Consider the following 25,586-nt stretch of genomic DNA (forward strand, 5'->3'; position numbering starts at 1 on the left):
TTTAATCAGGAGACAGGCATTTAAAGTGTTACCTTTCCTCATGTATATGTATTTTTTAAGTTTTATTTATTTAGGGGTGCCTGGGTGGCTCAGGTGTTTTTTTTTGTTTGTTTGTTTTGTTTTTTAAGATTTTACTTATTTGAGAGAGAGAGAATAAGAGAGAGCACAAGAAGGGGAGGATTAGAGGGAGAAGCAGACTCCCTGCAGAGCAGGGAGCCTGATGCGGGACTTGATCCCTGGACTCCAGGATCATGACCTGAGCCGGAGGCAGTCGCTTAACCAACTGAGCCAGCCAGGTGCCCAATATATAAAATCTTTTTAAAAAGCCTCAGTTATGTGTCAGGCATTGGGTAAGGCCCTTAGTATTACAAAGGTGAAACAACAGGGTTCCTACCTTCATGGATCCTCTCTATTGAGAGACAGACATACTTTAATTCTGTGGCATAATTGCTAAAACAGTCATGGTATATTAGGAGCAAAGGAGAAGGAGAACTGTATGCTTTGGAAAATTAGGTAAGGTTTGATAGGAAATTAGAATTGGACTCAAATTTATCAATAGAAGTTTGGTGAACTGGATGGGGTTGGTTAGGGAAGTGGTTGGTTATGGTGTTGAGTTACCACTCTAAGCACAGAAAATGGTATGTGTAGAGCCTGGGAACTGTGGATTGTGAGCCCCAAGTAACTTAAGTATGGCTGGAGAGTAGAGTGAGGTGGAAGAGTGGCAGGAAGGGAGATTTTATTGGTAGGTAAAGTACTTAGAGGCCATGCAATGGAGTTTAGGGTTTAGTTTGCATGCTGGAGGTTCTTAAATCTTTCTTTTTTTTTTTTTTTTTTTTTTTTTTTTTAAAGATTTTATTGATTTATTTGACAGAGAGAGATCACAGTAGACAGAGAGGCAGGCAGAGAGAGAGGGAGAGAGGGAAGCAGGCTCCCTGCTGAGCAGAGAGCCCGATGCGGGACTCGATCCCAGGACCCTGAGATCATGACCTGAGCCGAAGGCAGCGGCTTAACCCACTGAGCCACCCAGGCGCCCCGGTTCTTAAATCTTTCTGTGCAATGTAATCACCTGAAGAGCTTATTAAACATGAGGTCCAGGCCATGCTCTTATGGATGCTGGATTGGGGTTGTGGGTTTGTACTCTGCATATTGAACAAGCCCCTCCCTATCCCCAGACGAAGTTAGAGAAACAGTGCTGTAGGCCACTGGTCTCAGAAATGAGGTACTGGCACTTGTGTTTTTAAATTTTTAAATATAAGTATAGTTGACATATAGTACTGTATTAGTTCCAGGTGTACAACATAGTGATTTGACATTTATATACATTAAGAAATGCTCACTGCAGTAAGTACAGTTACCATCTGTTACCATATAGAGTTACCAGATTATTACTGACTGTATTCCCTGTGGTATACTTTTCTCTCTGTGACTTTTTATTTTATAACTGGAATTTTGTACCTCTCAATACTCTTCACCTATTTTGCCTCTCTCCCTACTGCCCTTTCATCTGGCAACTACCATTTTATTCTCTATGTTTGAGTCTGTTTCTGGTTTTTGTTTGTTTTGTTTTTTAGATTTTACATCCAAGGGAAATTATGTGGTATTTGTCTTTCCCTCTGATTTGTTTCACTTAGTGTAATATCCTCCAGGTCCATACATGTCATCACAAATGGCAAGATCTCATTCTTTTTTATGGATGAGTAATATCATTGTCTGTATATACCACATCTTCTTTATCCATTCATTCATTGATGGACACTTAGTTTGCTTCCATATCTTGGCTACTGTATATAATGCTGCAGTTAGCATTGGGGTGCATGTATCTTTTCAGAATAGTATTTTCATTTTCTTTGGATAATTACTCATAAGTGGAATTACTTGATTGTATGGTATTTCTGTATTTAATTTTTTCAGGTACTTTTTTTTTTTAAGACTTTATTTATTTATTTGACAGAGATCACAAGTAGGCAGAGAGGCAGGCAGAGAGAGGGGGAGAAGCAGGCTCCCTGCTGAGCAAAGAGCCCGATGCGGGGCTCCATCCCAGGACCCTGAGATCATGACCTGAGCTGAAGGCAGAGGCTTAACCCACTGAGCCGAAGGCAGAGGCTTAACCCACTGAGCCACCCAGGCACCCCAACTTTTTCTGGTACTTCTGTACTGTTTCTCATAGCAGCTGCACAAGTTTACTTTCCCAACAGTGTAAGAGGGTTCCCTTTTCTCGACATACTTGCCAACACTTGTTATTTCTTTTTGATACTAGCCATTCTGAGAGGTGTGAGGTAGTACCTCATAGTGGTTTTGATTTACATTTCCCTGGTTAGACTGATGTTATGCATCTTTTCATGTCTGTTGGCTGACAGTATGCCTTCATTAGAAAATGTCTATCCAGGTCCCCTGCCCATTTTGTAATCGGTTTGCTTTTTGGTGTCATGAGATGCTCGCACTATGGAAGGACAAGATCTATTAAGTGTGTGTGTGTGTGTGTGTGTGTGTGTAGCAGTAGTAGTAGAATTTATGGTTTTTGTTTTTGTTTTTGCTTTCTGAAGATTTTACTTACTTGAGAGAAAGACCCCAAGAGTGAGGGAGGGGGGAAATGAGAAGGGTGAGAAAGGGGGAAAGTATCCCAGGCTGACTGCACTGATGGGGCGGGATCTCACAACCCTGAGATCATGACCTGAGCTGAGACCCAAGAGTTTAACACTTAACCATCTGAGCCACTCAAGGTGTCCCACAATTTGTTTTTATATATATTTTTAGTCTTAAAATGATTTTTATGTGTTTATTATATATAATATGCTAGTATGTTATTTACTATTCTAGTTTAGAAATATGCATACAGTGCAAAAGTGAAGGGTGGGTTCATCATTTTTTCCTGATCAAAAATTTGGAGTCCAAGACTCTAGGCAGTGGAAAACGATTAAGGAATTTTGTCCAAGTGGGGATTTGGGTTAGATTTTAGTTTTGAGGAGATCAGTGAGGAGAATAGGTGAGGGGACTTAGTTACAAGGGATTTTATCTCCCTCTGGCTTTATTACTTTGTTTTGATTGGAATCGCTTGAAATCATGGTTGGAGGTTATAAAATAATTGACTGTGGTCATGAAACCCTTTTGAGAGTTTTTCAAAATGAACCAGGCTATTTACCAGTAGCTTATCTCCAGGGGCAACCAATTTTTGCCTGAATATGTTAAATAGAAGAATAATAAACTGTCTCAAGGTAAAATGGTTTACATTTAGTGTGTTTTAGTCTTTGAAATATATGTGCTGTATTTTGTATCTTAATTTGGCAACCATAGTCTTAAAAAACAGGCTTGATTCCATTGTTCATTGTAGTTTTGTGGAATGACATGAAGGAAGATCGCACCCTCTAGTAATATGTTAAAGTGCATTCAGATGAACAGGTCCTCAGGCATAAGGGTAAAAATTGTCACAAGATGTACTTCATACTCTTTTTTTCTGTTTTTTTAAGGTAAAGAAGTTCCTAAACTATGGAGTGTTATAGCCCTTTTATTTAAATGCTTCTAATCCTGAATTCTGTTTTATCCTATAATACTTAGTGGCATCGTCAGTATGAATTTAATAATAGATTTAGTTGACTTGGTGTTTTCCCGGATCAAAATAGCATCTATGAACATATGACAGGTAACTTTATGTGCTCTTGAGACATTGGTTTGGCCTTTCTGTTTGTTCGGTATAGTGTTAAGGGTTTCAGACAAATTAATGTCTTGTCAGTTTTTCAGATCCTAAAGGAACCACTGATTTAGCATTTGGGAACCTTCATAGAGCTGTCTTTGTTGACTTTGAATGAAGGTGGTACCTTCTGAATGAAGAGGTGCCTTTTCCTTTGCATTGACGAAATGTTTAGAGCTTGCTAATGAACACCTGAATATATGGAGCAGGGGTAAATTTATTTACCTTAAGATTTTGTTCGCTGACTTAGAGTCAGACAGTGTAATTGTCTAAAAACTTAAATCTCTTTTCCCAAAGTTTACCACCTTTATTGAGGCCCAGCTCCCTGTTGGTTTTTTCCTCATAGTAAACTAGTAATAGGGATTTTTTTTTCTTTGCTTTTGGGGGGGGGGGCTTTAGCAATTATCGAGGTAGCTTTTTTAAATTTTTCTGTGTGAATTGTATACTATTTTGTCAAAAGCATTTAAGGCATAAGTGAATTTTCTTGTCCCTTTCTGTTCTTTTTTATTTTTTTTTTAAGATTTTATTTATTTGGCAGACAGATCACAAATAGAGAGGCAGACAGAGAGAGATAGGGGGAAGCAGGCTCCCTGCTGAGCAGAGAGCCCGGTGGGATACGATCTCAGGACCCTGAGATCATGACCTGAGCCTAAGGCAGAGGCTTAACCCACTGAGCCACCCAGGGTGCCCCGTTTCTGTTCATTCTGAATGTAGAACTTTTTCACATGAAAATGACGGTTTATCTTGGGGGATGCTACTCTTACCACAGTTTATTTGCAAAACAATAAAACTTTATTAGTATATCACAGATCAAATCTTAACAGTATTGCATTGTCTTGTTAAATTGTTTGCTTTGAAAATACTTAATTTTCAGTCCAGTTGAATTTTTTAAAAAAATGTAGTAATTTCTAAATATGCTGGATAACATACCTATGACCGAATAGGATAGGTTCTTGAAATGTGGTTGAAAGAGAGCTTTTGTTTTTCTTTTTTAGATAGAGAAGTATATTTTAAAAAAATGACATATTCTATAATGAAAGTAGCTTGGTATTATATAACCTATTAAGTTGATGTTATGTCTTTATATGGTTTCTTTTTAATTTTTTCAGTTTTTTTGAAGTATAATTTATATGCAATAATTTATATACAATAGCATTCACCAATTTAAATGTCCAGTTCAGTAAGTTTGATATGTGTATTGTTCTTTCTAATCACATTTTAATTTAAATTGCAATTAGTTTATGTGCAGTGTAATATTGGTTTCTGGTGTAGAATTTAGTGACTCATATATAAGTGATATACAACACCCAGTGCTCATCACAAGTGTCCTTCTTAATTCCCATCACCCATTTAGCCCATCCTCCTGCCTATGTCCCCTCCAGTAACTGTCAGTTTGTTCTCTAAGGTTAAGAGTCTGTTTCTTGGTTTTGCCTTTCTTTTTTAAACCCTGTGTTCATTTGTTTTCTTCCTAAGCAGGCAGTTTAGATATAAGTCAGAAGCTCAGGGGACAGGGATTGCTTGAGTTTTTAATTAAAAACAACAACAACAACAAAAACTTCACCAGCATGGAAGCATTATGATACTAAGTATTTTTCCCTGTTTGTTTAGCTCAGTTTTGTTCATTTCCTAGAACCTGGCTTAAATGAGAACTATAAATATTTATTAAATAGGATTTTCATTGTTTCTTTTTTTCACATTTTTTATTATGTTATATTAGTCGCCATACAGTACATCATTAGTTTTTGATGTAGTGTTCCATGATTCATTGTTTGTGTGTAATGCCCAGTGGTCCATGCAGTCTCTGCCCTCCTTAATACATATCACCAGGCTCACCTATTCCCCCTACCGCCTCCCTTCTAAAATCTTCAGTTTGTTTCCTGAAGTCCATAGTCTCTCCTGGTTCATCTCCCACTCGATTTCTCCCCATTCATTTTCCCCTTCGTTTTCCTAATGTCCTCAATGCTATTACTTATGTTCCATGCATAAGTGAAACCATATGATAACTGACTTTCTCTGCTTGACTTATTTCACTTCGTGTAATCTTCTCCAGTTCCATCCACGTTGATGTAAAAGCTGGGTATTCGGGGCGCCTGGGTGGCTCAGTGGGTTAGAGCCTCTGCCTTTGGCTCAGGTCAGGATCTCAGGGTCCTGGGATCAAGCCCTGCGTCAGGCTCTCTGCTCAGCATGGAGCCTGCCTTCCTTCCTCTCTCTCTGACTGCCTCTCTGCCTACTTGTGATCTCTGTCTGTCAAATGAATAAATAAAATCTTTAAAAAAAAAAAAAGCTGGGTATTCATCCTTTCTGATGGCTGAGTAATTTTCTGTTATGTATGTGGACCACGTCTTCTTATCCATTCGTCTGTTGAAGGGCACTTTGGCCCTTTCCACAGTTGGCTATTGTGGACATTGCTGCTATAAACATTGGGGTACATGTGGCCTTTCTTTTCACTCCATCTGTATCTTTGGGTTAAATACCCAGTAGTGCAATTGACATGTGTATTAAGCACATAACCACCACTGCTATAGTCATGACATAGAACATTTCCATCACCCCAGGAAGTTCTCAGTGATTTTTGGTTTTCTTGTCAGTGAAATGGATATAATGAAGGTATCTGCATCCATAGAGTTGTTATAAGGATAAAAGAATTAATACATTTATTTTTCTCTTTTTAAAGATTTTATTTATTTATTTGACAGAGAGAGGAGAGGGAGATCACAAGTAGGCAGAGAGGCAGGCAGAGAGAGGAGGAAGCAGGCTCCCTGCTGAGCAGAGAGCCTATGCGGGACTCCATCCCAGGATCCTGAGATCATGACTTGAGCCAAAGGCAAAGGCTTAACCCACTGAGCCACCCAGGCGCCCCCGAATTAATACATTTAAAGCCCTTAAGGGGCACCTGGGCGGCTCAGTTGGTTAAGTGTCTGCCTTCAGCTCAAGTCATGGTATGAGGGTCCTGAGATCAAGCCCCATGTTTGGCTCTTCACTCAGTGGGGAGTTTGCTTTTCCCTTTCCCTCTGTGCTCGCTCTCATTCTGTCTCAAATAAAAAAAAAAAATCTTTAAGAAAAAGAATAAAACACTTAAAATAGTTCCTGGCATATTGTGGTTTTTTTTTTGTTTGTTTTGTTTTTTTTAAGATTTTACTTATTTATTTTGAGAGAGAGAGCATGAGAAGGGGGCAGGTCAGAGGGAGAAGCAGACTTCTCACTGAGCAGGGAGCCATTTGCGGGACTTAATCCTGGGACTCCAGGATCATAACCCAAACTGAAGGCAGTTGCTTAACCCACTGAACCACCCAGGCGCCCAGTTCCTGGCATATTGTAAGAGCTCAGTTATTTGTCCATTGTATTGATGTTGGTATTGTACCTTTTTTAAAAAAGTCCCTCTCTACTAATTTTATTAGGTATTTAAAACTTAGAAGATTTTGTGCTAAGTCATCAAAAAAAAAAAAGAAATCTTGCCATTTGCAACAACGTGGATGGAACTAGAGGGTATTAGGCTAAGCGAAATAAGTCAATCATAGAAAGACAATTATCATATGATCTTCCTGGTATGTGGAATTTAACAAACAAGGCAGAGGGTCATAGGGGAATAGAGGAAAAAATGAAACAAGATGAAACCAGAGAGGGAGACAAACTATAAGACACCCTTAATCTTAGGAATAAACAGGGTGGCTGGAAGGGAGATAGGCGGGAGGTTGCAGTGATTGGGTGATGGACACTGGGGAGGTATGTGTTATAATGAGCACTGGATGTTACATTAAGACTGTTGAATCACAGACCTGTACCCCTGAAACAAATAATACATTATATGTTAATTTAAAAAAGATTCTCTGCTATTAAGAAAGGTGTATATTGCTATCATATATATGTATATGTAAGTTGAACTGAGTGGAATGCAGAAATACCTTGATCTTCAGCAGAACTCAAGTTGATAGCTTGGTATATGAAGTTACACTTTCCTGAATGTACCTGTCACCTGCCATTTTGAAAATTGGTATTTAGTTGCGTGTTTGTTTTTTTTAAATCACTCTTGCCTCATGATGTAAAATTCAAAATGATTTCTTATTTGTTGTCAGTACCACTATAGGAGGCAATAGTCATTGGTGTATAAAATGATTTTACTATTTTGGGAGTGCCTGGCGCCTCAGTCAGTAGACCGTGTAACTCTTGATCTTGGGGTTGTGGATTGACTCCCATGTTGGGGGGGTATATTGTACTTAAAATTTTTAAAAATCTTAAAATGATTTTGCTGTTCTGATTTATAATAAATTGGTTATTTTGAAAGTCTAAACATTTATTCTCATGTCAAGTCTTTCATTAATTGCTTTCTTTGCACTTATTGATTCTGTTTGCTACGACATTCATCAGATCTCTTCAGGACATTTTTCTATGGTACCTGATAATATTTTCTTTGAGAACTGGATTTTGTAGTTTAGATGTCACATGAATTTTCTAGGGATTCCATGACAAATTACTCTAACAGGATAATTCTAAAACAATAGAAAATATTTTTTCTCATGGATCTGGAGGCCAGAAGGCTAAAATCAAGGTGCGGGCAGGGCCATATTCTCTCCGAAGGTTCTGGGGAGGAATCTTCCTTTGCCTCTTCCAGCTTTTGATGGCTCCTGGTGTTTCTTGTCTTGTGACTGCATAACTCGCAGTTTCTCCCTCCATCTTCACATGCCTTCTTCCCTTCTTTATGTCTCTGTGTGTCCTGTATTCTGCTGATAAGGACACCCGTCATTGGATTTAGGACTCACCCTAAAACTAGGATTTTTTTTTTTTTGAAGATTTTATTTATTTATTTGAGAGTGAGAGCCAGAGAGCACAAGCAGGGGGAGCATCAGAGAGGAAGAAGGAGAAGCAGGCTCCCACAGGCAGGGAGCCCGACATGGGGCTTGATCTCAAGACCCTGAGATCATGACCTGAGCCAAAGGCAGAGGCCTAACCGACTGAGCCACCCAGGCGCCCTCAGGATGATTTTATCTTGAGATCCTTAACTAACTGCATATGCAAAGACCCTATTTCCAAGTAAGTTCACATTTTGAAGTCCTGGGTGAACACGAGTTTTTTGGGGAACAATGTTGAACCCACTACAGATAGGAAGGGAATATTTACATGGACAAGGAGTGGGGAACAAGATTAAATAATGTCAAAAACTACTTTGCATTTTGCAGGAATATTATTTTGGGCCACTCTTCAGTCTAAATGCTTTTGTACTCTGCTGATTCCTGGTTTCATTAACAAGGCACAGAAACATTGAGTACCCATTTTAATGATACACAGAACTTGACTCTAACAGAACTCTTCTAATGAGTTTTAATTTATTGTACATCAAGCAGATTCCCTTTTTCTTTATGTTGTGAAAGTATCAACCTGACTTAATGTAAGTTCATTAAACATTTTATCCCTGAAGTTAACCTCTCTAAAAGATCTTCCATAACTTAACTTTGAAGTTGTGTTTCAGATGAATAGGCTACATGTCTTAGCAGGCATTTCAGGATGTTTAGGAAGTAATCATCTACCGAAGACTTGTTGTGGGAATGTGGTTTTCCTTCCCCTCCATTTTTCATGTTCCTCCTGGAGGTATATGTTACTAATAAGACATTTTTGAAAATGACACTGAATGATAATACTCTTCTGCTTACCTGGACTCTCTTGAACAGAGTACTGTAGTATAGTTTCCTGAGCTTATTAGAAGATTTTTAAAGTAGATTACTGGAATTCATAGAGGATGATGAAACAACAATTCACAGTTGAGACCAAATACTAAACACATTGCCAAACAAAACTCCTCTCTTCCCAGCCTATTTGCTGGTCTTTCAGTGTTAAAGGCAAAGAAGAGAGAAAACTGGTTCTCTACTACCTTCATGTATTATTTCAGTTACACAGCTGTGTAGGTATTACTCTTACATAAAGGAAACCTAAGACTAGAGAGGTGAAGACATGGAAGTTGTTCAGGGTCATATGTATAGGATGATGGAGTCAATATGTGAATATTAGCTTTTCTGGTTAAGTGCTTTTTTCCAATATATGCTATTGTCTCTCCAAACCAGAAAGCTCAGATAACTACATTCTTGCTAAAAAAAAAAAAATCTGCTGTATACAAAGAAAAGAATGAAGTACATAAGTGCTTTTCCAAGCTTAAAATCATATTTCAGTTCTTTGATCTGAAAAGGTTTTTGTGTTTTGTTCTGAGTATATGGGGACCCAGTGGAGGTGGGCGGGGTGCGTGTGTTCAAATGAAGGATCCATTGAGGAAGATGGATTATTTGAGTGGTGTAATCTCTGAAGATCTGTACTGTTAAAGATTCTCCTCTGCAGTTCTTTTATTTGTTTTTACCAGAAAGATCCTTGTCCAGGTTGGCCACCATAATTTGAAACCTTGTGTAAGATTTTGCCTTGTACTAGGTTACAGACAAATTTTCAGGCAGAAGAATGGTGTTCAGTATAGTTACCCTCCTAAATAATTGGACTTAACCGCTTATTCTAGTTGCTTCTCATAGTAAGAGATGGTTTGGGAAGTGAAAAGAACTGTTTTTTTTTTTCTTATAGATTAACTGCTGAAGTACTGATCGAGTTCTGCGTTTCTTCAATGAGGAACTACAGGCTGATCTTCTGCCATAATCTCAAACAGCCATAAATGACAAAAGAATGCTTGCTCTGTGAGGGTAGCTGGTGCAGAAGCCATTTTTTAAACTTAGGTGTTTAAGTACTCAAAGGTAAGTTTTCAAAATGGTAACTCCTATGCTGTATAAATCCACAGACATTTTGGAGTTGATCTACTGTTGCTGCTATTTGATTATTAACTTGAGGTTTTGTAGTTATTACCTGGCCCCACATATGTTGAAGAATGGATCTTGCTTGTTGAAAGCTATATAAATTTATGGCATTTTTGCTTCCCCTAATTTCTTCAAGCTGAATGGATTGTTTCCTAGTCACATTGTGACACTCTTGATCAACTGGGTACAACTATTAAGTAATTTATATAAAGATTATTTTTGCAAACTTTAGAATATTGAGTAGATTTATTATTTTGCTCTGTTCTTTCTCATAAGAAAGGAATGGTTTCTCTGATGTGATGAAAAAAAGCCCATTTGGTGTCATTTTGTTCATTAACATCTTTTGAAAAAAGTTTTTCTTTTGAAAATACTCATTTCCCACATAAAGTAATAAATATTTTAGGAAACATTTTTCTTGGGATTACTTGTTGTCTGATGCTTCAGATATTGGAAACATTGTTTTCTCTCAGTAGTTTACTGATCACTGTTCCTACAAAGTTAAGACAAATAACTTATTTCTTCTGAGCGAGATTGGCTATGGAAATTTTTCTTTGAAATAATTAATGAAACAGCAGGATTGATGAAAGAACATTCTCATTTGAAAGTTGATGTCTAGAACTGAAAAATATCCTTCATTTATAAAAACATATTGTGGCTGCTCTGTCTTGTCGAATAAGAGCTGGTTGATCTTGTTCTTACTAGCCCATCATTGATGAAAAGTGATTATTAGCCCAATACTTTATAAAAAGTGATTCTCTCCTGTTTTGGGTGCTTATAAATTAAGAGGTTAGATGTGCTTCATATAGCACAGTACAAAAATGATTGGGTTTGGCTTTTTACCTGTGTCATTAAGCTTGGTCAGTAAAGGTCCTCTTGGAGCCACATCTGCCCCATAATTTGTCTTTGGGACATTAATGTCCTTTGTTAAGTTTAATGATAGATGTGCCATTGTTTGATAAATGCGCAAACTATACGTAGTAGAGAAAATGTTTGGATGATTGTATTGAGCTTTATTTGTAGAATATCTTGTGGGCCCCAGAACTGGAACATATGTAATGATGAAAACAAATGGAGGTGTAAAACATTTTTTGTAATGTATTTATTCATCTTGTCACCTGTTGATTATTAGTCTCTTTTTTTTTGTTTGTTTGTCTTTCATTTGGCAGAAAAGACAGCTTTGATTTCTGGCTGCAAAAAAGATATGAGGAAGAGCTCCTCCCCTTCCTTGAGTAACTGCAACTCCGTTCTTGCTAACAAAATATTTGGAATTCCACTTGATGAGCTGCAGCAGGGAGGACATCCAGACAATGAGGTTCCGTTCATAGTCCGCCACGTTGTGGACTATATTGAGGAACATGGTATACATTTCCTTACCTTGAGGACTAGCCTTTGTTAAACAGTTTATCCCTTTTGACCTCGGATTTTTTTTTCTTTTCTTTTTTTCCACTATGGAAAGTCCAAAATATAGTAAGGAAAAATGGTAGAAATTTCTTATGTAAAGTTATATACTTAGAAATGCCCAGCATATAGTATTGTTTAGTGGGGTGGTAATGGAATATTTTTAATGGAGGTGGAGTGGATAAAATAAATTATCCCTCAGGACAGAGATAGTATGTTCCTAAAATGTGTGATTTGAAGGTGTTTAGCCCTGTAAGGAGAGCCAAGATTTTTTCAAAAGTGAGTATTTTGGCCATTAGTGGAGCATAAGGAATAACACGGAAGACATTGGGAGATGGAGAGGAGAAGTGAGTGGGGAGAAATTGGAGGGGAGACAAACCATGAGAGACTGTGGACTCTGAGAAACAAACTGAGGGTTTTGAAGGGGAGGGGTTTGGGGGGTTGGGTGAGCCTAGTGGTGGGTATTAAGGAGGGCACGTATTGCCTGGAGCACTGGGTGTGGTGCATAAATAATCTTGGAACACTGAAAAAAAAAATTAAGAAAAACCAAACAAACAAAAGTGAGTATTTTAAGTTGGTTGGAAAATGAATATATATGGCCAAGTAGTTGAAGTTGAAGCTTTTTAAATTTTTGCTTTGAAATAATGTAGGAGGTCTGGAGCAACAAGGACTTTTTCAAGTCAATGGAAATGCTGAGACAGTGGAGTGGCTTCGGCAGAGATACGACAGCGGAGAAGAGGTGGACTTGGTTAAGGAAGCAGATGTTCCCTCAGCTATTAGTCTTCTTAGGTTTTTCCTTCAAGAACTCCCTGAACCTGTTATCCCTGGCAGTTTGCATATTCACTTGATGCAACTTTCTCAAGGTAGTATAATTTGATTCTTACCTATCAGTCATTTACCATTAATTTCAAAGTCTTTTTATCTTGTAGAAATCTTGACATGTAAACAGTAATTATAATAGTTCTGAGATTCATTTCTTATGTTCCCCTTTGGAGTACATATGCTCTTTGGGTCTGAATGGTCTAGTCAAGGGGATGGCAACTTCTTAGATTCCTGTAGTTCTATTTACTTTTTATGACTGGTCTTAGGAAGCCTAAGCTACAGGGTGAGGAGGAGGAGAAGGAGAAGAAAAGGCAGGACACAAGAACACGGAATAGGTTTGGAAAGAAGAGAAATACATATAAAGTGGTATGTGTGGCATAAAAGCCAATAATAGCGCTGTTTCTTAGTGGTGATGTTGCTGTAGGATATTATTTATCCCTGGTTTGATAGAACGTCCTAGCAAAAACCAGAAGACAGCTTTGATTCCAGGTTCAGAATATATCTGTAGTTTGTTCTTGGACCCCTGCCTGAAGGAAATAAAATATCAGTTTGGACATCAGACTTCAAGCCAAGTAAAGAAAAAAAAAGGCTGATTTGTATTTGTTGGGTTAGGTTTTCGGTGGTGTGGGTTAAATCTTTGTTCACTCATAGTTGTTGACTTGCATTGGCCAGTGCATTTTGACTTCTTAGGGTTGGCACTGCTTTGGAAATACAGGTACAGTCATGCAAGAGACAGTATGATGAGAATTAAACAAACATAGAGAATTTGGGCCAATGAGTAATAGATGAGGAAAACAACCTTCAGCAACTGAGGGGTTGAATTCCTTCTCTCCAACTCTTCTCTTTCCCTTAGTAAGTGAAATGTGAAGCTCTAAGCCATTTGGCCTCTGGTGGAGGAAGTGAAGAGGTTTTGAATTGTTAATAGTAAAAAGGTGATGTGGGTGGAGTAATGTGAAACTGGCAAAATATCTGAGCTTTGCTTTTACTTCATTGAAAAAACCTGTCATTATGTTTTATAGATTATAATAATGAAGATGAATTTGGAAGAAAGTTGAGGTTCCTTTTACAGCAGCTTCCACCTGTTAATTACAGTTTGTTAAAGTTTCTGTGTAGATTTTTAGCCAATGTAGCATCACATCATGAAGAAATTTGGTCTGCAAACTCTTTGGCTGCTGTCTTTGGTCCAGATGTCTTCCAGTAAGTTTTTCCACAAATTTTTATGTAATCAAAAAAAATTGAATTTGTGAAATAGAGTCATTATACTATCTGCCAAGGATCATAGGTAGCCTGGTGAACCATTATTTTTTATAGTAGATCTGATTAACCCTCCGAGCATTTCTGTGAAGAGGGTACAAATTAGGTAGGCTTTACAGATGGGAAAACTGAGGCACGGAATGATGATATAAATTGCTCGGGTTTATAAAGTGACTCATTGGTTGTCTTCTAATTTTACCTGTATTTGATTTAAGGACTTTCAGTTCAATTTAGACTTTTATTCTTAGCATTTACACAGATGTGGAAGATTTGAAAGAGCAAGAAATAGTGAGCAGGATAATGGCTGGACTTCTGGAAAATTACTATGAGTTTTTTGAGAATGAAGAGGAAGATTTCTCATCTAATGATTTAAGTTCAATTACTGAACAGGTGAGAATATTTTAAAATACTCTACTTGGAGGGAGAATTTTTAAAGAATATGTTCTGAAGGGCTTGCATAAACTCAGGTGGAATTTTAAAGTACTGAATAAAGCAGATCACTTGGGTATTATGTGTAGTCATGGGTGACACATCCATCTAATGTATGAATATGGTATTTTTTTCTTAAGTTCTCAATTTGAGTAATAAGGAAAAGGTATTGAAAGCAGAATATATTTTAGTTTGTGGGGTTTGTGTGTTTTTCTTCTAACTTAAGTATTGTTTATTTTATAAGAATGGGTGGGGGTTTTTTTGCTTTTGCAAAGAAACTTTGCATATAAGAATGTAGGCAAAGGGTGAGAAATAGAAGGTAGAGGGATAGATTAAATACAAAGTTCACACAAACTTTTAAAAATAGGAAGTTTTTCTTGATGAAAGTCACAGGTCAATAGAGCAGTGCAGTCGTTGTCATTATCGGGAAGCTCATGGCAGTTTTTTAACTTTTGTGACTTTGGAAAATTAACATTCATTTCTTTGGCTGCATTATATTTTGTTCTGCTGTACCTTGATGGTTGAGATAGTACAAGAACCTGGTTACTTTCTCCTTCATGAAATGAGAATATTGATGCATAATAAATTTTTTAGTGTAAAAAATTTATTTATTTGATAAATTTCTTGTAAAGCCACATTAATTCATACTTTTCATGTTTAGAATTTATAATTTAGGCCTATGTGGAGATTTTTATTTTGCACTTAAGTGAAATAATTTGTCAAACTTTTATTAGGTTAAAGCCTGTGAAGTTACTTACATTTTGGGCCTGCGGTGTGGTTGCTCTTCTTTAATGAGTAAATCATTCACCTGGTTAAAATAAAATATACAGTAAAATTTCTTGGTTTACCGAAATCCACTCCTTTGCCCCCATGTTGGTTTTCTATGTATTTTTTCCCGAGTTTCATTATGCAAATATAAGTAAATATTTGCTTAGTTTTTTAAAAAGGAAAGTGGCATACTGTACACACTGTTCTGCATCTTTTTTTTTTTTTTTTAAGTCAGTTAACAGTGTATCGGGAAGTCTTAACTGGAATAGAGAGAGCATATTCTTTTGTTTTTACTGCATAGATCCCTATTGTATGGATGCAACGTTATGATTTATTTGATTTATTGTACTTGATCTCCACTTGAAAAGGTAATAGTATGCCCCATTTTTTCAGAAGAGTCCTGGTTTATATCTCCTCTTGTAATTATTAGTAGCTCCCCTTATCACTCTCGTATGTATCCAGGTTTTGATGATTGATTATATGGTAATTATTTATTGATGCACATTGGGTGGATTCTCTTCATTTGCTTTTAGATTAGGAAGCAGCAACTCTTGAAAGATAGTTTATCATACAGATTTTCATTAGTTCTTATAGGTCTTGGTTCTGATAATGTGAACTTAGAAGTTTTATTTTCTGGGTAGCCCATCTTTTTTTTAAGAGTTTCTGTACTGTTGGGGACTTTTATGAATAAGTCTTTTTAATATTTGGAGTTGAGACCTTCTTTAGTTTTCCATGTTTTCTTCCTGTAAGCATTTATATCGTCTGATTTTTGCTCCCTCTTTCCCTTCCTCCCTTTTTCTTTTCCTTCCCCACCCCACCTTCCTCTTTTTTTTCATGTGTCAGGAACTTTTAAGGAAACAGTAACAAGACAAATTGCAGTTTGTAATGTGTTAAACTGAGGATGAAAACAGTGTCCATATGTATACCCAAGTGGATAGAATTTGTAGCCAGAATCAGTGATCCATATTTTTTGAACTTCTATCATATACAGCTCCTGACTTAAAAACTTGGTTAGAATAAAGAAGTAACACATCTCTTCAAAATCATTCTTGCTTTATAGAAAACAACAAGAAGAGGGCAAGGAGATTTTCCTTAAACCATTAATGTCTTTTGATGCCCATAAGAAATCCCATCTTTGGGGAATTGTGTGTCACTTCTTTTCTTTTTCTTTTTCTTTTTTCTTTTCTTTTAGTTGAGGGGTGCCTGGCTAGCTCATTTGGTAGAGCATATGACTCTTGATCTTGGGGTTGTAAATTCAAGCCCTGAGTTGAGCATAGAAATTACTTTAAAAGAAAAATCTTAAAAAAAAGAAATTATGTTTTAGTTTAGTGATTTATTTAGTTAAAATTAATGGCTGCTCAAAATGAAACATTATGCATACGTTTGTGTTACTCATTTTCTACATATCTAAGATGATTTGATTTGTAAGGCAATATTGATGCAGATTTGCCCTACTACTTATATCTTGATGACTCTGAAGTCTTCAGGGTATGCCTTGACTGTGTTTTATGTTGTGGTATAATTCTCTGATGTACAGTGAAATAACTCATATGTAATGCATTTGTGTTTTTATATTTCTTCAAGCACTAAAAAATGTTAAGAAAACTTAACATATGTTGTGCTTTACATTAAATAGATTAGTGGTTAATTAACACCAGGATATAGTGTTGAATTCTGCGAATTTGCCCATGGATAGAAAAGAGGATATTAGGGGTCACTGGGTGTCTCAGTCAGTTGAGTCCAGTTCTTGATTTCGGCTCAGGTCTGGATCTCAGGGTCATGAGATCAAGCCCCATGTTGGGCTCTGTGCTCATTGCAGTCTTTGTGTACCTATCCCTTTGCTCCTCCCCCTGCTTTTGCCCTCTCTTTCTCAAATAAATAAATAAAATCTTTAAAAAAATAAAAAGAGGATGTTAGTATATTGGGTAGAATGTACTCGATAAATGGAGTAGTGCTGTGAGTTGTAGGAGACAGGGATGTATATTTAATTATTTTGGCCCATATTGCTAATTACCCGAATCTGGTTTCTTGCCTATTTTAATCACATTTCTGAACTATAAGTAGGTTACAGTAGTAGAGCAGATACCTGAAAGCTTGCTTTCTTTAAAGCAGTTCTGATAACTTCAATTTGACTTGTGAGGCTGAAGTGATAGATATTGAGTGAAAGTAAAATTTCCTCAGACTTAGCACATTTGGTTGTATTTTCAAATTGACCTAATTTAAATCCTCATATTTAAATCCCCTAATTTCTTATCCCCATATTTAAAGATATGGGTAGATCTGGCCCATCCCTGATTATTTTTCTTCTGATTTTGATATTTGAAGGAAGCAGAGTTAATCTAGGACTCTGTTCTGTTGTAATTTCATCCCACTGATGCAAGTATTTTGCTGCTAGAGCCTTTTCAAGGTGGTAGATATTTCTATTAATAGTGTGAGAGAGATGACTGGCGATGATGAATAGGGAGTGTTTGAGAAATGACCCAGAGTTGGTGGACAGGTTCTTTGTATGGGATCCCTACATGAATGCAAATTCAGTAGAGTGGTTTGAAGATGTAGGTGATAATTATGTTTCTTTATACATTTGAGAAGGCAGGTAGCAGCGTTCTCCACAAGCTGGAGTCTGGAGAGCAGGCATTTCACGAGGCCCTAGAGAAGGGAATTACAGCAGTCAAAGAAAGAAGAGATGTAAGTATGGATGAGGATTTTCCATAAGTGGAGTGAGTGGTTTTCCATGAGTGGAGTTGAGGCAGTTGCATATGTAGGGCAGGTTCGGAATAACTTAGGAATAGATAGAGCACTGATAAGTAGAAGGTCAGGCTGACGAGGAGAGGATTGAGAATTTTTAAAGTATGCGGTGAGAGAGGGCATTTTTAAGTTTTTAATACTTATTCTTACCCAAACCAATTTAGTCATTTCTTATTATAGGAAGTTATATTTGGAGGCCTGGGAGATGGGGGGAGGGCGGGAAGAAAATCCCATGTTTCGTGTTGTATCTTACTGATGATTATTGGTGAAAGTACTGAACAATGTCAGTTGGTTTACATAAAGCTTATTGAATTGAATATAATGTATTCAAAATAATTGAGTATAAGGTATTTGTAATTCCTAAGAGCTATTGACTGTAGGTATAAACTAGTTTTTAAAACATCTACTGTAGCATGTTAAAATAGCAGTACCTCTCTATTGAAAATTTGTGGAATGAATAAATATTTATTCTCAGGTTAAATTGCCATCTTAAATAAAAAAATTTTTAATATACTGTTGTGGTGCCTAAACCTTTATTGATCAGCCACAGTAATTCCCATTTAATACCTCTGAAAACAGTATTTTCTTGCCATTTTTTTTTCCTGCTTGAGTTACCAGGTAGATGTTAAGTATATTCTTGAATTTCATTAATTTATTAAATACATCTGGGGAAAATGAAGGTTATTTTCCATTTGATTCCATTTAAAAACTGATTTATCATATGAAATTTTCACCTTTGTATATAAATCTTACTGTTCAGTTAATAATCATTTACTGATTTTTAGTATTTTCATCATTGTTCAACATGATGGGGATAGACGAGGGTTAGCATTTAGAAGCACAGCAAATTTAGCTGAATCTGCTGCATATGCTTTATATATATGAAGTAAATGGTTCACAAATTGAGGTCTTTAAGTATTATTGTTAATAATGAATTTTTAGTGACCCAGATGACTAGTGACCTTGATACACAGTGGTTGAGAGCTCCTGCTTTAGTTTGGTGGCAAATACTGTCTGTCTGTCTCAAAAAAGAAGTGATGTTACATGTAGAAACTAGGCTCTATGCTATATAGAAATAACAGTGATTCCAGTTACAGTGATAGCTATTATTTATTGCTTTATGTACAGACACTGTAGAAGAGTTTGCATATATTATTTAATCCATTCAACTAGCCTTATAAGGTAGGTAGCATGTATAGCATCTCCATTTTATTCATAGGCTTGGAGAAGTTAAGTAAGTTGAGGGATAGTTAAGGGCACAGTAGGAATGTGATATATATATCTTTCTGCCTTCAGAGTCTGGCTTTTAAGTACTTACTGTGTTACACTTGAAAGCAGGCAATCTATACTTGTTGATTACAAGTGTGGTAGAATGCCACGGAGAAATTACCTATCTTCTGGTTAAAGTTTACTTTCTGAGGGTATTCTAGCAACTGTGTTTTGACTGTTGGGAAAGAGTACCTCTTTTACACACAGTGGTAAATTTATTTTAGGTATTTCCAGTGCATTTGGCTAGAATGGATAAAGGTATACTTTTACTGCTCAGTGTTTTCAATGACTAGTATTAAATTATAAAAGATGTTAAGATATTTTATGGCTAGTTTTTTTGGGATAGCTTGACAAGTTATTTCTCATTTGGAAATATTTTGTGGGGGTTTTCCTTTTTCGATATTCATTGTCTTTTTATTAGAATGATTGTTTACTTATGTAGCCAGTTTGATAATGGAAGACATTTTATAGCCCCTGCCAGAAAGAAAATTATAGCCTTGAGTTGTGTTTACTGGCCAAAACGATGAGTTCCCCCTTGTAAGGTCCAGTCTCTTCATGAAAAATTCGATCTGAATCATTTAGAAGTTAGCTGACTTTTTATTTTTTATTTTTTATTTTTTTTTTGACAGAGATCACAAGTAGGTGGAAAGACAGGCAGAGAGAGAGGAAGGGAAGGAGGCTCCCTGCTGAGCAGAGAGCCTGATGCAGGGCTCTCAGGGCTCCATCCCAGGACCCTGGGATCATGACCTGAGCCTAAGGCAGAGGCTTTAACCCACTGAGCCTCTCGTGCCCCTAGCTGACATTTTCTAAAACATAGTTAACGCCTTAAGGCAAAATTTCTCTGCCCTTTTCCAGCACTTATACTATATTAAAATCACTTGCTAAATGCACCTGGAAAATGGAGAGGTTAGTTGGAAGTCTTCATAACTATTCAGTCTATAAAACTGATTGGTTAGGAAATGAAGATTTTTTAATGTTAACTAACTGTAGTGTGTAGGGTTTTCATTGTTTACATTCTTACTCATATTCCTAGTAATACACTAAGGTAATCATAAGTTTGTGCTTTAAAATGTTAAGTTTTGTTTGCAGTTTTCTTCTAATATGGGAGAGTGGCAATTGCTTAGTCTGTTAGGAGAATTGGTCCTAGGAAATGAAGTAAAAAATGAGTTGTGTTAAAATTTTCTTAGAATAATATATCTTAGATAATGTCAGTTAACAGTTATATTAAATTTTGATTTTCAATTTCCTCTTATTTATATAGGTTAATGAACTTTCTGAAGAAGAAGAGGAAGATGAAAAGCTGGAACATATAGAAGAACTTCCAGAAGAGGGTACAGAAAAATCAAGTGACATGGCAGAGGTGGTACAATTAAGGATGACTGAAAACATCCTGGAACCAAGTAGTGTTACAGCATCAACAAGGTAGTATTTCAGTTGAAAGAACTTTAGCTTTTGAACATTTTATTCTAGATGTAGATTCACTGAAGCACTGAATCATGCAAATTGTAACAGTGTGTGAAAGATTAGTTTGTGTATGGAGGCATCTGTGTAGCTCAGTCAGTTAAGCATCTGCCTTCGGCTCAGGTTATGATCCCAGGGTCCTGGGATGGAGCCCTGCATTGGGCTCCCTGCTCAGTGGGAAATCTGCTGCTCTCTCTTTCTGTTGCACTCCCCTTGCTCATGCATGCGCTCGCTCGCTCTTTCTCTCACTTACTCTCTCTCAGATCTTAAAAAAAAGATTGATGTGTGTGTAAAAAAGAGCAATGAGAAAATTTTAAGCAAACTTGCTAAGAAAATTTCAGGTATTAGCCTTTATATCCCCCCCCTTCATAAAAATATTTTATGTATTTGAGAGAGACAGGGTGAGAGAGCACAAGCGGGGGGGGAGCGCAACGGGAAGAGGGAGAAGCTGACTTCCCACTGAGCAGGAGCCTGACATGAGGCTCGATCCCAGGACCCCGAGATTATGACCCGAGCCCAAGGCAGACAGACGCTCAATCAACTGAGCCACCCCGGTGCCCCTAGTATTTAGACTTCTTTTTCAAAAGAAAACCTCTTCCATTTATTCTTAAAGTTTGTTTTTGTATTTTTGGTATGTTTTAGTTGAGTTGGGTGAAATTTAAGAACCTTTGGAAATGGAATGATAGAATGGTTGAATTGACTTGTATTTCCAACTTGTATTTCCAACTAGAACTAGGTTGTTAGGCTGTAAGGAGAGAACTCTGATACATTAAGATAGTTCTTCCCAATCTTTTCATGTAGGAAGGGATAATATTCACATGGCATACTGTGTAAACTTCATAAATGTGGTAGGGTGGAGGCACTGTCTTAGTGCATAAGTGGAGTCATTGGATACACTGTTTAGGAAGCTTTATTTATTTATTAAGATTTAATTTATTTGTCAGAGAGCAAGCAAGTGCACAAGCGGGGGGGGAGCAGCAGGTAGAGGTTTTGGATGATTGATTGCATGGAAGTAAAAAAAAAAAATACATTCTTTGATTGTCCACCATGGATGAAAGAAAAATAGGGAAAAATAGCCCTAGAATGCACAAGCCCTAGTATATAGGGAGCTATGTATAAATTTGTTTTATGGAATTAGTGGATACTGGAGATTGAACTTCGGTAGCTTTTAATGTTCTATTTTTTTGAGTATTTCTGAGAGGTGGTTCATGAACATAGTATTAGGTATCTACTCTATTTCTTTTCACAAATAGCTGTGGGAAAATATGTTAGACCCTAGGGAAATAAACCTTTAGTGATGGTTTAAAATAGCCATTCTCAAACTTTTGTTTTCAAATGTTACATTCTTAAAAATTACTGACTCCAAAGACCTTTGTTAATGTTGATTATACCTATGGGCATTTACCATGATGTAAATTAAAAACAGCATGTTTGAGGCACTGGAAGTGTTTCTTTGTAGAGTTGTAGTTGGGAAGATGCTTATATACAGCTATTTATGACTTAAAAGAGGTTTTTTCTTTTTGTTTTTATGTGGTTTTTTTCTTTGTTTTACCTAACAGTTTTTTGACTGATAAATTCCTCCTCCTTTGTTAGTTTTAGATCAGCAGTTCTCAGACTTGATCTTATAACCCCCTTACACACTTAAAAATTATTTAGGACCCAAAGAACTTTTCTTTTTGTGGGTTGTAATTATTGGTATTTTCTATATTAGGAATTAAAACTGAGAAATTTATATATATTTATAAAGTAGCAATAAACCTATTACATGTTAATGTAAAATTTTTATTTTTTATTTTTTTTTAAAGATTTTATTTATTCATTTGAGATAGAGACAGAGAGAGCACAAGCAGGGATAGAAGCGAGGGAGAGGGAGAAGGAGACTCCCTGCTGAGTCAGGAGCTGGACATGGGGCTCAGTTCCAGGACCTGGAGATCACGACCTGAGCTGAAGGCAGACCTTAACCATGTGAGGCACCCAAGTGCCCCCTTAATGTAAAATTTTAAAATGTAACTATGTTTTCCAAAATCTCCAGAAAACTTTGCAGTGAAAAATTTTTTAGTGGCTTGTTTTATATTTTTACAGATATAAGTGTCTTTAATGTCTGGTTTAGTAGATGACAGCTGAATTCTTGCATTTTCCTCTGTATTGCATTTCTTGTGTTTGTTATTTTGGTTAAAGTATGTGAAGAAAATTTGCCATCACACTAGTATGTAGTTAGAAATAGAATATTCGTAGCCTTTTCAGGTAATTGTGTGTCCATTCTTCTTTGATAATAGGCCAAAACATTGAGTAGCAGCTTCTTCAAAGTTATTTGTATTATGAAACTTGAAACCATATCTGTGTTTTTATTCAGCTCTGATCTTTTGGTCTGTCTTGTGCTGTGATTATTTTCTTTATGCTTGATTTTGTAACTTGGTATATTGGGCATTTAGAAAATGCAGCTTAGGGCGCCTGGGTGGCTCAGTGGGTTAAGCCGCTGCCTTCAGCTCAGGTCACAATCTCAGGGTCCTAGGATCGAGTCCCGCGTCGGGCTCTCTGCTCAGCGGGGAGCCTGCTTCCCTCTCTCTCTCTCTGCCTGCCTCTCTGTCTACTGTGATCTCTCTCTGTCAAATAAATAAATAAATAAATCTTAAAAAAAAAAAAAAAAAGAAAATGCAGCTTAAGGGAGTTATTCAGCTCTTCCAAATGATGATACATTTGTTACATAATATCAACAGTTCACATTCTTTAATATCACCATTGATTATATCAAAAGTGTTTTTTAAGTACTGGGACATTAATGAGTTCATGGTAAAAATAAAGGTTTTCCAGAATTCAGATTTTTGCTGAAAACTCAAATTTTTTCAGTACTGTCACTGGCTTTTCTTGAAGTCCCAGTCTTACTCATTTTTGAGAAAATGTCTGCCACATATTCAGGTTGGAATAACCATAGTTTGTCAGCCTATCTCTCAACTGAAAAATGGCGTTCTGTGATAAAACTTGAGCTCACAATTCAGACAAGACAGGCATTGTACTGCATTATGCGGCAGAAGTGTTTTATGTGTGCTTCCCATTTTGTGACACCAAATATTAAGTGAAATGTACTCAGGGCTGAGATAAAACTAATAATTTTTACTGCTTCTTCATCAAGGAATAGTCCTCTATTAAAAAAATTACAAGTAGGTGGTAATAAAGAATGCAGTGGCCATGGTACAGTCTTATACGACTTGCCTGGATTTATGCTAAGACCTCAGCATTTTTTTTGGCCATTGATTTTGTATCATCATGCAAATGTCAGAACAGTGAAAAAGGCAAATACTATGAAAATAGCTTTGGTCTTTTGGTTCACAGACCATCCTTTGACAACCAGTGGTTTAAATATTTGTGTAGCAGTAGTATTTTTTTTTTGTTTTTTTTTTTTTATTAAACAAATTTTTATTTCAGAATTGATTTAGATTTACAGAAAATTTACAAAGACAGGATATAGATTTCCCATATACCTCAGACCCAGTATATTTTCATTATTAGCATCTTTTTTTTTAAATTTTAATAAACATATAATGTATTTTTATCCCCAGGGGTACAGGTCTGTGAATCGCCAGGTTACACATTTCACAGCACTCTTCATAGCACATACCCTCCCCAATGTCCATTTCCCCACCACCCTCTCCCGTCCCCCCTCCCCCCAGCAACCCTCAGTCTGTTTTTTGAGATTGAGTCTTTTATGGTTTGTCTCCCTCCCAATCCCATCTTTTCATTTTTTCTTTTCCTACCTCCCCCCAATCCCCCCGCATTGCATCTCCACTTCCTCATATCAAAGAGATCATATGATAGTTGTCTTTCTCCGATTGACTTATTTCGCTAAGCATGATACCCTCTAGTTCCATCCACGTCGTCACAAATGGCAAGATTTCATGTCTTTTGATGGCTGCATAGTATTCCATTGTGTATATATACCACTTCTTCTTTATCCATTCATCTGTTGATGGACATCTAGGCTCTTTCCACAGTTTGGCTATTGTGGACATTGCTGCTATAAACATTCGGGTGCACGTGCCCCTTCGGAGCACCACGTTTGTATCTTTAGGATATATACCCAGTAGGGCAATTGCTGGGTCATGGGGTAGCTCTATTTTCAGTTTTTTGAGGAACCTCCACACTGTTTTCCAGAGTGGTTGCACCAGCTTGCATTCCCACCAGCAGTGTAGGAGGGTTCCCCTCTTTCCGCATCCTCGCCAGCATCTGTCATTTCTTTTTTTTTTTTAAATAAAGATTTTATTTCTTTATTTGACAGACATAGATCACAAGTAGGCAGAGAGGCAGGCAGAGAGAGAGAGGGGAGGAAGCAGGCTCCCCGCTGAGCAGAGAGCCCGATGCGGGGCTCGATCCCAGGACCCTGGGATCATGACCTGAGCCGAAGGCAGAGGCTTTAACCCACTGAGCCACCCAGGCACCCCAGCATCTGTCATTTCTTGACTTGTTAATTTTAGCTATTCTGACTGGTGTGAGGCGGTATCTCATTGTGGTTTTGATTTGTATTTCCCTGATGCCAAGTGATGTGGAGCATTTTTTCATGTGTCTGTTGGCCATCTGGATGTCTTCTTTGCAGAAATGTCTGTTCATGTCCTCTGCCCATTTCTTGACTGGATTATTTGTTCTTTGGGTATTGAGTTTGATAAGCTCTTTATAGATTTTGGATACTAGCCCTTTATCTGATACGTCATTTGCAAATATCTTCTCTCATTCTGTCAGTTGTCTTTTGGTTTTGTTAACTGTTTCCTTTGCTGTGCAAAAGCTTTTGATCTTGATGAAATCCCAATAGTTCATTTTTGTCCTTGCTTCTGTTGCCTTTGGCGATGTTCCTAGGAAGAAGTTGCTGCGGTTGAGGTCAAAGAGGTTGCTGCCTGCATTCTCCTCAAGGATTTTGATAGATTCCTTTCTCACATTGAGGTCCTTCATCCATTTTGAGTCTATTTTCGTGTGTGGTGTAAGGAAAT

General features: G+C 37.0%; 1 protein-coding gene across 1 annotated transcript in view; it reads left to right on the forward strand.

The window, feature by feature from the left end:
• The window catches only part of FAM13B (family with sequence similarity 13 member B), an 87,888-nt gene that overhangs the window by 6,623 nt on the left and 55,679 nt on the right, over window positions 1-25,586 (forward strand). Inside the window, exons 2-8 of the mRNA XM_080804847.1 lie at window positions 10,238-10,404; window positions 11,631-11,822; window positions 12,513-12,725; window positions 13,704-13,881; window positions 14,187-14,328; window positions 17,725-17,820; window positions 20,411-20,571. Coding sequence (XP_080660973.1) covers window positions 11,666-11,822; window positions 12,513-12,725; window positions 13,704-13,881; window positions 14,187-14,328; window positions 17,725-17,820; window positions 20,411-20,571 — 947 coding nt within the window. The 5' untranslated portion in view covers window positions 10,238-10,404; window positions 11,631-11,665. The remainder of the gene's footprint in view (window positions 1-10,237; window positions 10,405-11,630; window positions 11,823-12,512; window positions 12,726-13,703; window positions 13,882-14,186; window positions 14,329-17,724; window positions 17,821-20,410; window positions 20,572-25,586) is intronic.

The sequence above is a fragment of the Martes martes genome, assembly GCF_963455335.1.
Source record: "Martes martes genome assembly, chromosome: 5".
Taxonomy (NCBI): domain Eukaryota; kingdom Metazoa; phylum Chordata; class Mammalia; order Carnivora; family Mustelidae; genus Martes; species Martes martes.